General features: G+C 43.4%; 1 protein-coding gene across 2 annotated transcripts in view; it reads left to right on the plus strand.

Moving 5' to 3' along the window:
• The first annotated feature begins 13,270 nt into the window (after positions 1 to 13,270).
• SLC24A3 (solute carrier family 24 member 3) overlaps positions 13,271 to 15,674 on the plus strand; it is a 503,295-nt gene continuing 500,891 nt past the window's right edge. The window contains exon 1 of one of the 2 annotated variants that reach the window (XM_019710723.2): positions 13,271 to 14,390. In XM_019710723.2, coding sequence (XP_019566282.2) covers positions 13,934 to 14,390 — 457 coding nt within the window. In that variant the 5' untranslated portion in view covers positions 13,271 to 13,933. The remainder of the gene's footprint in view (positions 14,391 to 15,674) is intronic. The other variant, XM_074317336.1, reaches the window with a different exon arrangement.

The following is a 15,674-nucleotide window of genomic DNA, read 5'->3' on the forward strand; positions in this document are numbered from 1 at the left end:
GGTCTATGTGTCTGTTTTTCTGCCAATACCATCCTGTTTTGATTATTGTAGCCCTGTAGTACAAGCCAAAGTCAGGAAGTGTGATACCTCCATTATTGTTCTTTTGTCTTAAGATTGCTTTGGCTATTCGGGTGTTTTGTGGTTCCAAACAAATCTGATGATTTTTGGTTCTATTTCTTTAAAATATGCCATTGGGATTTTGATGGGGATTGCATTGAATCTGTATATTGCTTTGGGTAATATGGCCATTTTAACTATGTTGATTCTTCCAATCCATGAGCACGGAATGTCTTTCCATTTCTTTGTGTCTTCTTCAATTTCTTTCAAAAATGTCTTATAGTTTTCAGCATATAGGTCTTTCACATCCTTCGTTAAGTTTATTCCTAGGTATTTTATTCTTTTTGCTGCAATTGCAAAAGGAATTGTTTTTTGTATTTCTTTTTCTGAGATTTCATTGTTAGTATATAGGAAGGCAATGGACTTTTGTGCATTGATTTTGTAGCCGCAACTTTACTGTATTCGATGATTGTTTCTAATAGCTTTTTGGTGGAGTCTTTAGGGTTTTCTATATATAGCATCATGTCATCTGCAAAGAGTGATAATTTAACTTCTTCATTCCCAATTTGGATGCCTTTTATTTCTTTCTCTTGCCTGATTGCTCTGGCAAGGACTTCCAACACTATGTTGAAAAGCAGAGGTGATAGGGGACATCCCTGTCGTGTTCCTGAACATAGAGCAAAGGGCTTCAGTTTTCTCCATTAATTATGAGATTAGCAGAGGGCTTGTCATATATGGCCTTTATTATGTTAAGGTATTTTCCTTCTATACCCATTTTATTAAGTGTTTTAATCATAAATGGATGTTGTATCTTGTCAAATGCTTTTTCTGCATCAATTGATATAATCATATGATTTTTGTCCTTTATTTTGTTTATGTGATGTATCACATTGATGGATTTGTATGTTGAACCATCCTTGTGCCCCGGGATGAACCCCACTTGGTCGTGATGAATAATCTTTTTAATGCATTGTTGTATTCGATTTGCTAGAATTTTATTTAGGATTTTTGCATCGGTATTCATTAGAGATATTGGTCTGTAGTTTTCTTTTTTGTGCTGTCCTTACCAGGTTTTGGTATCAGGGTAATGTTGGCCTCATAAAATGAGTTAGGGAGTACTGTCTCTTCTTCAATTTTTTGGAAGAGTTTGTGCAGAATTGGTATTAGATCCTCTTTGAAGGTTTGGTAGAATTCACTAGTGAAGCCATCTGGTCCCGGACTTTTGCTTTTGGGAAGGTTTTGGATGACTGATTCAATTTTGTTACTGGTGATCGGTCTGTTTAGATTTTCCAGTTCTTCATGGTTCAGCCTTGGAAGGCTATATGTTTCTAAGAACTTGTCCATTTCTTCTAGGTTGTTGAATTTGGTGGCATATAGTCCTTCATAGTATTCTTGGATGATCCTTTGTATTTCTGTGGTGTCCGTGATAACTTCCCCTTTTACGTTTCTGATTTTGTTAATCAGTGTCTTCTCTCTTTTATCTTAGTAAGTCTAGCCAAGGGTTTGTCAATTTTGTTAATCTTTTCAAAGAACCAGCTCTTTGTCACATTAATTTTTTCTATTGTCTTTTTGTTCTCTATTTCATTTAGTTCTGCTCTAATTTTTGTTATTTCCTTTCTTCTGCTGACCTTGGGTTTTACTTGTTCTTCTTTTTCTAGTTCTTTAAGGTGTAACATGAGGTTATTTATTTGGGAGTTTTCTTGTTTCTTGAGATAGGCCTGTAATGAGATAAATTTCCCTCTTAAAACTGCTTTCGCTGCATCCCAAAAATTTTGGTAGGATGTATTTTCATTGTCATTTGTTTCTATGTATCTTTTGATCTCTCCTCTAATTTCTTCTTTGACCCAGTCCTTCTTTAAAAGTATGTTGTTTAATCTCCATGTATTTGTGTTTTTCCGCTTTCTTTTTACAGTTGATATCCAATTTCAAAGCCTTGTGATCAGAGAATATGCATGGTATGATTTCAATCTTCTTAAATTTGTTGAGACTGATTTTATGTCCCAATATATGGTCTATCCTTGAGAATGTTCCATGTACACTAGAAAAGAATGTATAGTCTGATGTTTTAGGATGAAGTGCTCTATAAATGTCAATTATGTCCATTTCATCTAATGTGTCATTTAGGGCTACTATTTCGTTATTTATTTTCTGTTTGGATGATCTATCCATAGCTGTCAATGATGTATTTAAGTCCCCTAGTATAATTGTGTTTTGGTCAATTTCTCCCTTTAGTTCTGTTAGTAGTTGCTTGGTGTATTTGGTGCTCCCTGATTGGGGGCATAAATATTGATGACTGTTATGTCTTCTTGTTGTACAGTCCCTTCACCATTATGAAATGTCCATCTTTGTCTCTTGTTATCTTTTTCACCTTGAAGTCTGTTTCATCTGATATCATTATGGCTACACCTGATTTTCTCTGGGTACCATTTGCTTGGAGTGTCAATTTCCACCCTTTCACTTTGAGTCTATGCTTGTCCTTGTAGCTGAGATGTGTCTCCTGGAGACAGCATATGGTTGGGTTTAGTTTTTTGATCCAATCTGCTACTCTGTGCCTTTTTATTGGTGAGTTCAGTCCATTTACATTTAGGGTGATTATTGATATGTGAGGATTTCCTGTCATTCTATCTTTAGTTTTCTGGTAAGGCTGTGTCTCCATTGTTTCTTTGCCTTTTGTTGTTGTCTATTATTTCTGTGTGGTGGTATTCTATGATGTTTCCCTCTGTTTCTTCTTTTATTTCAGTATATATTTCAATTCTGGATTTATTTTGAGTGGTTACCCTTAAGTTTATGTAAAAGAAAGTTTGATATTTAGAGTATTCCATTTTCTTCAGCACGCTTACTTTCTCCATTCCCATATTCGGTTCAGGCCTTTACTCTCCCCTTTTTGAGTTGTGGTTGCCACAAATTGTCCCTGTTGATGGTGGTCGAATAGCCTCCTTTAGTATTTCTTGTAGTGCAGGTCGTGTATTAGAAAATTCCCTCAGCTTCTGTATGTCTGGAAAGGTCTTTATTCCTCCTTCATATCTAAAGGATATCTTTGCTGGATATATTATTCTTGGCTCATGGTTTCTCTCTTTCAATAGTTTGAATATTTGGTTCCACTCCTCCTGGCTTGTAGAGTTTCTGCTGAAAAATCTGATGATAATCTAATGGGCTTTCCTTTGTAAGTTACCGTCTTCTTTTCCCTGGCTGCCTTGAGGATTCTTTCTTTGTCGTTGATTTTAGACAGCTTCAATACAATGTGCCTTGGAGAAGGCCTGTTGGGATTGAGGTAACTAGGTGTTCTATTTGCTTCTTGGATTCGAGGGTCCAGTTCTGTCCACAAATTTGGGAAGTTCTCATCGACAATTTGTTTGAATATATTCTCTGTTCCTTCTCTCTTTCTTCTCCTTCTGGTATGCCCATTATTCTTATATTGCTCTTTCTGATGGAGTCAGAAAGTTCTTGTAAGTTCTTTCATTTCTTTTAAGTCTCAAGTCTCTTTCTTCTTCTATTTGTGTCATTTCCAGGTTTCTATCTTCGATGTCACTGATTCTTTCCTCCATCTGGTCAACTCTACTACCTAAGCTGGTTATTTCATTCTTAATTTCTTCTATTGAGTTCTTAATCTCCAGAAATTCTATTTGGTTCTTTTTAAGATTTCAATCTCTTTTGTAAAATGCTCATGCTGTTCTTTGATTGAGTTTCTGAGTTCCTTTAACTGCCTATCTGTGTTTTCTTGTATCTCGTTGAGTTTTTCAGAACTGCAATCTTGAATTCTCTGTCATTTAAGTCACATATTTCTGTATCTTTAAGTGCCTTCTCTGGAGATTTTTCACTTTCTTTCTGAGCTATCTTGTTGCCTTGGTTATTCATGGCGATTACTGGTTTACTATTTCTCTTCCTAGACATCTACAGGAGTGACTTCTGCAACAGGTTGATAGAAAGCGGTCTTTCTTTTGTTTGCCAGTACTTGTTGGTAGAATGTTTTATTATTTCTCCAACTGCAACTTATTTTCTTCTCCCACACAGTAGTGCTATGTTTTCTCTGCACTATTCCAACTTCTCACACAATGGGGGATTCCCTGGGAGACGGGCTTCTCCTCTGTTAATAGTTCGTCTAGGTCACAGGGCGCAGTGTCCCGGTGGGTATGCGGAGAGCTTTTGATGTTCCAAAGCTCTTCCAGCTCCTGATTCAGAGCCCGTATATTTCAGCAGTTCTGTTTACTCCTGCAGGGATCCGCCCAGATAGGTGGGGTCAGGGGCGGGGTGAGTTGTGAGAGGTGGCCCAGAGCAATGGCGGCGACCACCACCACAGCCGGTCCTGCTTCCACAGCTCTCTCCCCTTTGCTGGAACTAGTTGGGCTGTGAATTTGGGTTTGCGGTCCACAGTTCTCAAAACAGCAAATTTTCTGTTGTTTTGATCTGACACTGCTACTGTTTCACTTCTAGCACTGGGCAGGTGGGGGCGGGGCGAGCTCTGGGAGGGAGGGAGGGGGTGGCTAGTTTCAGTGCCTAAGGCTCCGTTCTCTGCTCGGCAGTGCGGGCTTAAATCACCGTTTTCAGCCTTTTTCCCTCAGTCTTTTCTCCGAGGTCTCTGCTGTGAGCGTTGGGTTCAGCCGTGTTATATGCTGTCCCCTCAGCCCTGTGGAGCCCTGGCGGAGCCCTAGCAGTCCGATCTCCCGCAGCTGCGGTAGTTCCGGGAAGCAGCGAGCTCGGAGCACTGAGCTGGGTCTGCGTCCTGCGCCCCCGCGCTTCTCCCTTTCCTCCTCCCTCCACTCTCGCGAATCTCCCACCTGTGGGTGATTTCATTCGGTAGTGGGCCTCTTCGTGTTGCCTGTCTGCTGTGCAGGGAGTCCTTTGTGGAGTTTTTGTTGTTCGATTCTTTGTAAATTCCAGGGGAGCTTTACAGAGGCTCACTTCACTCCGCCATTTTTCCGGAAGTCCAGGACCCAATATTCTATAGTCAATAATATTATGATAGCATGGTACAGTGTGAGACAGTTGCTGGAGCTATCATTGTGATGACTTCTTTAGGTATGTAAATGTTGAATAAGTATAGTGTGTACCTGAAGCTAATATAATATTGTATGTTTCTTATATTTTAATAAAAATGTTTTTAAATATGCAATCTGATTATAAGCAACTACCTCAGCTCGAATTATATACTTTACTAATACTAGATTTGGGTTCATATAGACAGTTATTTGATTTTTCCACTCTGAGTGGCACTCTTGTTTTTTAAAGACACACTCTATGTTCTATAACCTTGACTGGTAGATTCATATCTATGGATAGGTTGTGAAATCTTATCTATGAGGTCTAGAAGTTGGGTGGTGCACTGACATAAACAGTTCCTTGCGATACCAAGATAGGATGGAAATACAACTAATAATAAGACATATTCATGTCGTAAACTCCTTTTGTTTCCAACAAAGCATAACCTCATACAAATAATGAGAAAACATTAGGCAAAACTAAATTGAGGACCATGCTACAAAATGAACCATCAGTAATTTTTGAAAGACTGAAGAATTTTTCGAAGATCCGAGAGGACTAAGGAGAAATAATAATAACTGAATGCGATGTGGGATCCTGGATAATATACTGAAACAGAGAAAGGACATTAGAAGAAAAAGTGATAAAATTTAAGTAAGGTCTATAGTTTAGTTATTAGTATTGTACTTATGTTAATTTCATGGATTTGATAATTGTACAGTAGATATCCAAGGTGATAACATCAGGGAAATTTTATGAGGGGTCTATAGGAATGCTTTGAACTATTTTTGCAACTTTCTGTAAGTTTAAAATTAATTCAAAATGAAAAGCTTTTTTTAAAAAAATTGCACCCAATTTTTAAAATTTTAAAGAACTATTTTTTCATTCCTTTAATAATTTTTTTATCCTACACAAAAACTTGATATTTTTGGACAAAGTACTCTAATGAGAATATGACTAATGCAGACTATAAGTGGAAACACTTTGAAAGAAAATAAAAAGTATTATACCAAGGCAGGGTTGTACTCTCAAATTTTCATGCTGTTTTTTCTCAAAGTTTAATTTATACCCTGTTTTGTGTTTAAAATGCTTTAAACAATGATGGTGGTGTTGAACTAACATAATTTACAATAGGTATGGGATTTAACTTAGAAATTGTTTTTTTAATATTATCTGGAATGGAGGGACTTGCTATTCACAACTAAACATTTAATGATGTAGCTGGAATTCGTATTCCTTGGGGACTTCAGAATCTATTGCTTGTGGATTAAATGCTTAAACACAGGAAATTTTATTTTGTTGATTTGCCATATTTAAGAGGTGTTTAAAAGAAAATGAGACATGGAAACTATTTTTTTTTAAATGGTACACATAATCTTGAGTGTCATAATTTTTAGTTGGCCATAAATATGGGTAGTTGTGAAGTCCTAGTCACCTTATCTAAGAAAAAGTACCAACCAAATCCATGATTCTCAACGTTTAATGTGCATAGGAATCTTCTGCGGATTTTATTAAGATGCAGATTCTGAATCAGTGGGTGTGCACTGGGCGCTGAGACCCTGCATTCTTAAGCAGCTCCCAGGAGATGTCATGCTGTGGCCCATTTTGAGTAACAAGGACTTAAGTGACCGGAAAATAAATTCTATGAATGGGTCCTATCTACCTCAGGTGTCAATTTTCAGAGAAAGGAATTTAATTTTAAGCAAGAGAAATATTAAGGCAGTACAGCTGATAATTAAAATTTGAGGAACTGTCTCCAACAAAACAAACACTGGAGGCAAGAAGTGGTGTGTGTGACACACCAGTCATTTCAATGTCAGATGTTGCCTAAGCAAAAATGTGGAAAGGAAAGAGACTGACCCCAATACATTTTTTAAAAAAAGAAAAAGAAAAGAAACAGAAGAAGAGGAGGAGGAGGAGGAAGAAGAGAAGGGGAATTGCAGCATATTTTCAGATAAGCTAGGCCTTAACAATCTTAAGAAAAAAGAGACAGAGACTGAGGATTCCATCTGAAATTAAGCTGCACCAGTCACAGGGAGGTAGAATGGAAGGAAAACTTGTCCCAGGAGACAGACATCCCCCAGGAGGATGTCTACCACTGCCACCAGAGGGCGCGCCACTACAGCTTTTCAAGGTTGGCGGTATGGGCTGTCAACTTTCTCTTTGGGGCACTGGTAACAGCATGGAACAACAATGTGGGGCCATCCCACTGTTTTAGAACCTGACCTGGGCTCTCTGGTGATGGGACTTGGTGATGGGTCATGTGTTTACAACTCTTATGAAGTTTCACTTGGCAGCTGAGCTGGGCTTGAATTAAAGCGAATTCTAATCTGAAGTTAGATTATAGGTGCTGAGGAAGAAGGGTATGCTGTCCTTATCCTCACATGCATAACACAGGGTTGTTACAGTGCAGAGCGACTGACTATGGCAACTCTTTCTTTTGAATGTTTTGTATTTTCAAAATGTTTTATTGCTGCAAACATCCTTCTTAGGAAAGGTTGTTGCCATCTTTCTAGTTAACAATGAGGAAACTGAGACACAGGGAAGAAATGGTCTGCACCTTAGATCTGGGGCCAGATTAAAATTGGAAGTCCAGTTTCCTTCTCTAGCCAGCAAAGGCATCCACCTATGTGGCCTGCCCCTTCTCTGCCATCATACTGAGGCTCCTCAGATATAAGCCTCAGGGCGCAGGGCAGCCAGCAGTGAAATACTTGGCAAAATGGCTCCCATAGGAAGCTCCCTGGACCTACCCTTTTGCTCAATCCCATCAAATTTAACCACATCAAATCCTTTAATTTAAGTTGACTTAACTACTTACACACGGACAGATTTTTAAAATTTTTCATAAATTAAAAAAAATAGGATATGCTGGTGTCAGAAAAGAAATTCTAAAAATACAAGAGTATAAAAGAAATGAAAGTCCCTTTTAATTCACAGATCCCAAACCCAAATCCTATAATCCCAACTCCAAAAGTAACTATCGTTGACCATCTAAAAAACAATATATGTAATAGTGTTTATATATAAGTATATATGTATATATTTACACACATATATATATCGAGAAATGATTTTGCTTAACTTTATAAAAATGACATTATGCAATTCATAATGCAGCTTGTTTTTGCCACTTAAGATGAATACCATAGTCTATTAGGACAAGGTTTTGAAATTTAAAGATGATAAAACATTTCACAGGTCTATTTTATTGATTAAAAAGATGGTATATCCAAGTCTAATATTTATATGTTAACAAATATAAGCCTCCAGGGTCCTTCATGGGTTTTCCACCATGCTCGGCATCCTGTCTGCCTAAGTTCGCGCTGACAAAATTAGTGGGGCTTATATTTTCTTTCTGAATGATTCTGATAGAATGAACAAATTGTTCAAATTGTAAATACTTAATTTTTGTCCTCTGAGGAATTAAAATTTTAATCTCTCTATTATTTCCATGGCTCTGGATTACTTTTCTATAGGAGTATTTTTTTAAAAAATAGAACTTATGTGTTTTTCATGTATATACCAGTACCTCTATATACCTGGAGTTAGATATAGCCACAGATATAGAGGGTGTTTGCATACTCTCTGTCTTTATTTCTTCCAAACACCCAAAAATATCCAGTAAAAAAATTGACAAAACTCATAGACACAGACAATAGTTTAGTGGTTACCAGAGGGTAAGGGGGGAGAGGGTGGTAGATGAGGGTAAAGGGGATCAAATATATGGTGATGGAAAGAGAACAGACTCTGGGTGGTGAACACACAATGGGATTTATAGATGATGTAATACAGAATTGTACACGTGAAATCTATGTAACTTTGCTAACAATTGTCACCCCAATAAACTTTAATTAAATAAATACATAAAGGAAAAAAAAAGATTGACAGAAAAGGATTAGGTAATATATTTTTCCTTTTAAAATTTTCCCTCCAGGAACCACCAAAAATACATGCAAATCTGTCCCTTTGTGTAACACAGCAGGTCTCAAACCTTAACACAGAAAAATCCATGGGAGCTTGAAAAGAATACAGACTTCCTGGCCTCCTGAATCCTGTTTCTTTAGGATGTGCTTGGTAACAGACATTCCTAACAAGCTCCCTTGTACTTTTCTATGTCCACCAGTGTTTGATTGAAGTGAGAATCCATGGCTCTGCCATAGATGGGGTGGTAATCTTTCCTTATGGTACCTATTCTATTTTCTTTTCATTTAGAATAAAATGAAAAGAATGCACAGGAAATGGGTTGTGCTGACTTTTTCCATTAGAAGCTGCCTCAAAATTTTATGCACACCTTAGAAATTCTTCTGTTTGTCTTTAAAAGCTAGACCCCCTAACTCTGCCAGTTGACCTCTTGTCCTGCAGTTATCTTTGGGCCTCTCCTTATGCAGTGTAACCGGTTTGAGAAGCAGCCGATGACTGTTGCAATTGCAGTTGAAGTTCCTTATAAAACTAGTTAATCTAAGAGGTCATTTGTCTCTGATTCAGAGGCAGTGATTTGGTTATTCTTGGCTTATACTAAACCTGGAAGGGAACTGAAGCATCAGGTGAAAAATAATATACACTTATGCAGCATGAAAAAGAACAAATCCCAGATCTCCACACCACTATGGACAGATCCTACAGAAGCAAGGTTGAGTAAAAGTAGCCTCTGTTTACCTGAAGCTCAAGGACAGGCAACAATGACCTATGGTTAAAGAGGTGGGAATGGGGGCTATCTTTGGAGGGTTATTGCCTGATTGGGGGTTGGTAGGAAATGTTCTAAGTTGTGATCTGGAACCCATGTATGGCGTACACACATACAGGAAGTCATTGTGCTAAATGTTTAAGCTGTATGCACTTTCCTGCATAGATATCATACCTCTATACATTTTTAAAAAGATGATGATGATGGACAACTGTGCATATGACAATGATTCACTAGAAAAATGTCTACAGTTATATCCATATAGTGAGTCAAAATCACCAAACAAACGGAGACAGTTGGGCAAAAAGAAAATTAACAGTTGGAAACCACTATAAAATAAGCAGTTTCTTTTAACTGCCGTTGTAAACTAAACACTTTAACATGAGCTCCACCTTGCAGATGTGGTGCTCTCAATGCCTCATGACATAGAGTGTGGGATCAATACATTCATGAGTGATTATTTTGTATTCTTCGAAATGCTGACTGCTCAGGAAGAGGCTCAAGGAACTGTTTTCCTGGCTTTTTGATAAAGGCAGCAAACAAGAATGTGGGGGGGGGGAGAAATACGCTTGTCAGGCCTTCCTGGGTGAAGTTGGGGTTTTGTCCAGATCTGGGTGCATGCACAGAGTGACACTGGGGGTGAAGAGCAGCCGGGGGATTTCTTGTTTCCCAAGGCTAGGCAGTGACCAGTGAAGGGAGGCCTGGATGTTTAAGTCTTCAGGCAGGCACAGAGGGGGCTGCTACATCTGAGGACTGTTCCAGGAACAGTTTATGGAGGAGTTCCTCCCTTTTATTGCCCTATCCACCAACATTTGGCCTTGTTGTGTTTAAAGCCCTTTTTTTTTTTTTTTTAAATGAATATCTAGTGGTCTTTCCTCTCTTTGATTGGGCCACATTTCCCTGTGCTATGGAGCAGCCGTGGAGAGGAGGCTGAGCTGTGACCTCACCAAGCAAGTAGCTTCTCTGATTCTTCCTCTCCTCCCTTCCCAGTGGTCTATCTGACACAACTGACATTGCTTGGTGTTATGGAGACACAATCTTGCTTTGTTGTGGAAACTGCTCTATCAGGACTGGGTGTTGTGGGTGAGGGGAGGCTGGAGACCTGGAAATTATGCAGGAGGACCCAGAAGATGCTCGTGTCTAGGCACAGATAAAGCCCCCTCACCGGCTCATTAAGAGCTGCCTGGGCTGAGTGTCAGTGAATGTGGTGATGGGAGGTTTCTTATTTTTTGTTATAAAGGCGGAGCTATGAGAAAGAAGAACCACGTCTATGCCTGTACATCAGGCCCTAAGTCTTTGCACAGAACTGAAACTGGAAACTTTATGGGAGATAAAAACAGGGGGCATGGGTGGTGACCCCAGCACCCAGTCCAGGGTGAGGAGGTGCTGTGTAAACACACCTGTCTTATTTCTGAAAGGGTGAAGGCCCAAGCACATCTTGAGATGATATTGCTCTTTCCAAGTAAGCAAATTCTCAGACTAATGTATCGGGGCCTGGAATTTTCTCCCTAAGGCTCTCTGTACAAAATGTGAAATCAAAGAGATAAAAAAATGAAAGGCAAAAGTTACCTTAGGATTGATGAAGATCCTGATGGTGAAAGATAAATACACATTAGTTATTCCAGATCCTGCTTCTAACAAAACTCAGTTTCCTAAGAGAGCTTCTGAAGCAGAAGCAGAACACAACTGTTTTCCTTGGAAAAGGAGCCCACTGGGTTATGTCTCCATTGTGCAATGCTGACATAGGACTTGAAAGCCTGCTCTGCTCCCCCTCAACATGCCAGTCGGAGGGAGGAGAGGAGATGGACTTCCTGACCAGAGAAGACAACTTCCCTCTCCTTCCTGCAAAGGAGCCATCACAGTGTGGGGTGCGGAACCCACCAGGCCATGGGATTGTCAGGTTGGGGACCAGAAGCCTCCAGTTTTCTTCCTTGGGTGGTGGCTGGCCTCCCCAGCAGTCTTTGTCTTTGCTGTACTTTGACATAGTCCTTCTGTCAAAGGAATAGTCAAAAGGAATCTTGTCAAAATGAATAGTAAGTAAAAAATCATTTCTATGTGGCACAGGACCAATCTCTCTCTCTCTTTGTCTCTCCCTTGCTTTCTTTTCCTTTCACTCACTGCAGGTGCTGAGAGAATTTTCAGGGAAATGCCAGTTCTTGCTTTCTCCCCCTCCCCCTTCTTGCTCCCTTCCTGACACTTCTCCCATACCCGATTACACAATTCCTGTGCCTGTGGCAATTTTCCCTGAGCTAGTAGTGTTCATTCTCTAACCCAATTAGTTCCAGATTCCCTCTCTCACTTTTATTTTTCCTATTTACACTAGAAAAAGCTATTTGAGTGTCTTTCCTGGTTAGTTGAAAGAGTATTCTGGGCTCCTAAACTTTCGTTTCTTGATCTCTGAATGTTTGATGGAGATAATGCAACTGGAGAATCACCCCCCCCCCCCACTCCAGCCTGGAGGAACTTTAATAATTTTAAATCCTCCTCAGTAATCAAAGCAAAGGGACAACCACATTACAGAGCATTGGAGGGAAGGGCATTATAGCAAAGGTGCTCTCTGTGTCTGGCAAGATGCCAAGCTGAGAACAGAAGTAAATAAATGATATGCCTAGGAAGCAAAGTCTTCCAGTCTTGTTGGATGAAATGGCCCCTCTGTGGAAAGGAAGACACACCTATGAAGGCCTGCTTTGTCCTTTACTCTGACCTTCCTGTCTCCAGATGCTGTGTGTGTGTGTGTGTGTGTGTGTGTGTGTGTGTGTGTGTGAGATCTGGGAGGCTGTGGGCTAGGAGGTCACCCACAGGTGGGAATACACTTAGACACTGTGGATCCTCCTAGACTTAGAAGTGAAGAAACCTGTACAGAGGCTCACTCCTTCCTCCTCACCTCCCTAGACATCTGCAGCTAGATTCCCTGATATAATTGGACTCCATGGAGACAGTCACTCAGACAGACACCTGTTTTCCAGGTGATCATTTTTTTAAGAAGCCGTTTTGTTTTCAGCCTCACCTCAAAGACATCTTCTCAGGGCTGCATCTGTCAGCCATCCAAGCCAATAGCGGGAGGAAGCCAGGAAGCCTGAGGAGGGAGGGTGGGTGTGCCTCAGATCACTAGGTATCATCTCTAAATGTGCACCTTCTGCAAGGCTGTGGGCCCAGTCAGGCTCTAGGACAATCAACACCTTCAGTAGGTGAAGGTGGGAGCAGAACTAGAAGCAGGGGAATGAGGGCAGTAGGGCTCTGACCTCAGAGTTAGGGGAAGGCTAATGCTCCCTGTTGAAGACCTGGAGCCCAGGAGCCTCTTCCCAAGATTGGCCAGGGACCTTCAGGCCGCCTCACCCAGGGACAGTGCCAGTTGCTCCCCTTCCCTTAGCCAGAGCATCCAGCTTGGTCCAGAATGATCAGGAAGAAAAGTGCAAGCCTGGGCCAGAGCGGGGAGCCAATACACCCCTAGTGAGCCAAAAACCTCTGGGGAGTTCGGTTCCAGGTCCCTAGCCTGGCGCGTAGGGGGATCCCCACAAGGGGGCGGAGGAAAACCCAGGAGGCCTTTAGGAGGAGGCGAGACCGGTGGTTGGGCACTCGCAATTAAGGGCGCTCGCGGCGCCCGCTCTCTGGGTAGAGGGTGGGGAGGAAGTTGACGAGGCCCTGCGTTTCTCCGAAAGTTTCGGGTGAATCCATCTTCCTGGAGATCCGCCTTTTGGCGGCGTGTGTTTCCCGAGAGGGGGCCTCGTGCGCCGTCCCCCTCCCCCCTGGCACCAAACGATTGAAGACTTGCGCATGGGGCTTCCTCCCCAGCTCAGTCTCCTCCCCACGCGCCCCCTCTGCGCGGTGCTGGCCAGCGTTGGGCTACGTCCCCGCACTGCCCCCCACCCGCGCAGGAGCGGCTGCTCGCTGCAGGCTGCGGGGAGCTGCGCCCTCCGTGCTCCCGCCTCGCGCCGTGCTCCCAGCGCGCTCGGGCCCCGCTCGGGCCCGGTTCCCCGAGCGCGGACCATGAAGTAGGCTGGCGACCCGGCGACGCGCTCCTGCAGCCAGCGAGGCCGGAGCCAGCCCGGGTGGCCTCGCCAGCCGGCGGAGTTGGCCAGCGGCGGGCCCTCCGCCCGCCGGTCCGTCCCTGCTCCTCCTCCTCCTCGGCCGCCGCCGCCCCCGCCTCCCGGCCGCCCCCGCCGCTCCCGCCGCGCCGCCGCCCGAGGCCGAGCGCGGACGCCGAGCGTGGGAGCCATGGCGCGCGAGGAAGAGAGGGACCCTGAGCGCCGGGAGGTGGCGGCGCGGGCCCGAGGCGAGGAGGAGGAGGAGGAGGAGGAGGAGGGAGAGGAGGGACTGAGCGATAGCGACGACGAGGATCAAAACGAGAAGAAGACCGGCAGCGGGGAGGAAGAGGAAAAGGAGGCGGCGGCGGCGGCGGCCGAGCGGGAGCGCAGCGAGGACGCGTGGCTGCAGAGCGCAGGGCTGCCTCCCGCCGCGTTACCCGCCGCGGCGGCTCGCAACCGGAGCGGCCAAAGCTCGCCTGGGCCCCCGCTGGGGCCGCTGCCCTGCCTCCCGAGGATGCCGTCGCCCGAGGAGGAGGACCGCGAGCGTCGCCGGAGTCGCCGGAGGGATCTTCTGCTGAGCCAGCTCTGCTTCCTGGCCTTGGTGGCGCTGCTAGTCTGGTCGCTGTCGAACATGCAAGAGCATAATGGTGAGTGCTCGCTGCCTGCCCCGAGTGGGCGCTGCGGCTCGGGTAGCTCGGTGCTCCCTGGGCTGGGCACGGGGAGAGCGGGCTGGGCCGGCAGGTGGAAGTGCCGGGCACGAGTACTCCCACTGCCCCTCGGAGGGGCTCGGGCAGAGGGGGCCCTGAAGGCGAGGACCGCGCAGCGAGAAGTGGCTAGCATGCTGGGGTGCCTGGCTAGCCCTGGGAACCCTTACTTGTGCTTCTTGGCTCTGCCCTTTTTCCTCACAAGCTGGAGGGACTGGTAGTTGTGGTGGTGGGGACTGTTACCCTAAGCAAGTCCCTCAAGGACAGTAATAAAGTTGTCTTGGTAAATTTGGTACCTGTGCAGGTAACCACCTGTACACTCTTTGGCTTGAGGGCAAGAAGACGCCCGGTTGACCGGTGAACACATAGTTCTCCATGTAGAACAGGCAGCATGAACCAGGTAGAAAGCTCCATACCCGCTTTTCCAGAACAGGTGCTAGGAATTTCGGATAGGAAAAAAGTGTTGGCCACCTGGTTAGAGTTTAGGAATGGACTTGTTCTCTTAAACTGACCAGTCACTGGCAAGACTGATCCGTTTCGTGGACTTGAAGTGCTGGAAAAAATGCCTTGGACTGGACTGCCCATCACTCTACACTCTGCTCCGATGGTGCCCTGCAGTGGGTCCACCTGCACAACCCACAACTTTTGTTTTATCTTTGTCCTTGGCCTTTCTTGAACTTTCTTGTGGAGAAATGTGCTCAGAACAGTTGTCCACTGAAAGCAATTTGGACTCTGGGGTGCAGCTGTCTAAAAAACAGAGGAAAAAGACTTGGGAGAATAACTGTTGTAAAATGGTTTTATGTCCTGGCCGTTCAAGTGGTATGGTTCCTGGGAAAATAGCCATATAAATGATTGTGAGAAAAAGCAGTTACAAATATATGCTTTGGTGTTAAGAAAGACGTAGCTCTAATACAAGGTGTTATGAAGTGCAGAATAAAGGCATTTTAATACTGATGGTAAAATATTTTTAAAGGTGCCATCAATTAAAGGGATTGCCCCCAAATTGGTCTTGCGCTTCATGGGGAAAGCAGATGGTCCATCTTGGTTCAGGTCTTAGCAGACCTCTTGACAGACTTCATCATATATGGTAATATGAGATTCTGGTCTGGTCTTCAGTGGAGCTGTTAAGACTCCACGGCTATCACCATTGCTCCTGAATCTGAATCCCAGATCATCTGGCGATGGGGACAGACATCAGGAAGGGGGCTGTGCCCTGGGTGAGGGAAG

Source organism: Rhinolophus sinicus, linkage group LG13 (assembly GCF_036562045.2).
Source record: "Rhinolophus sinicus isolate RSC01 linkage group LG13, ASM3656204v1, whole genome shotgun sequence".
NCBI lineage: Eukaryota > Metazoa > Chordata > Mammalia > Chiroptera > Rhinolophidae > Rhinolophus > Rhinolophus sinicus.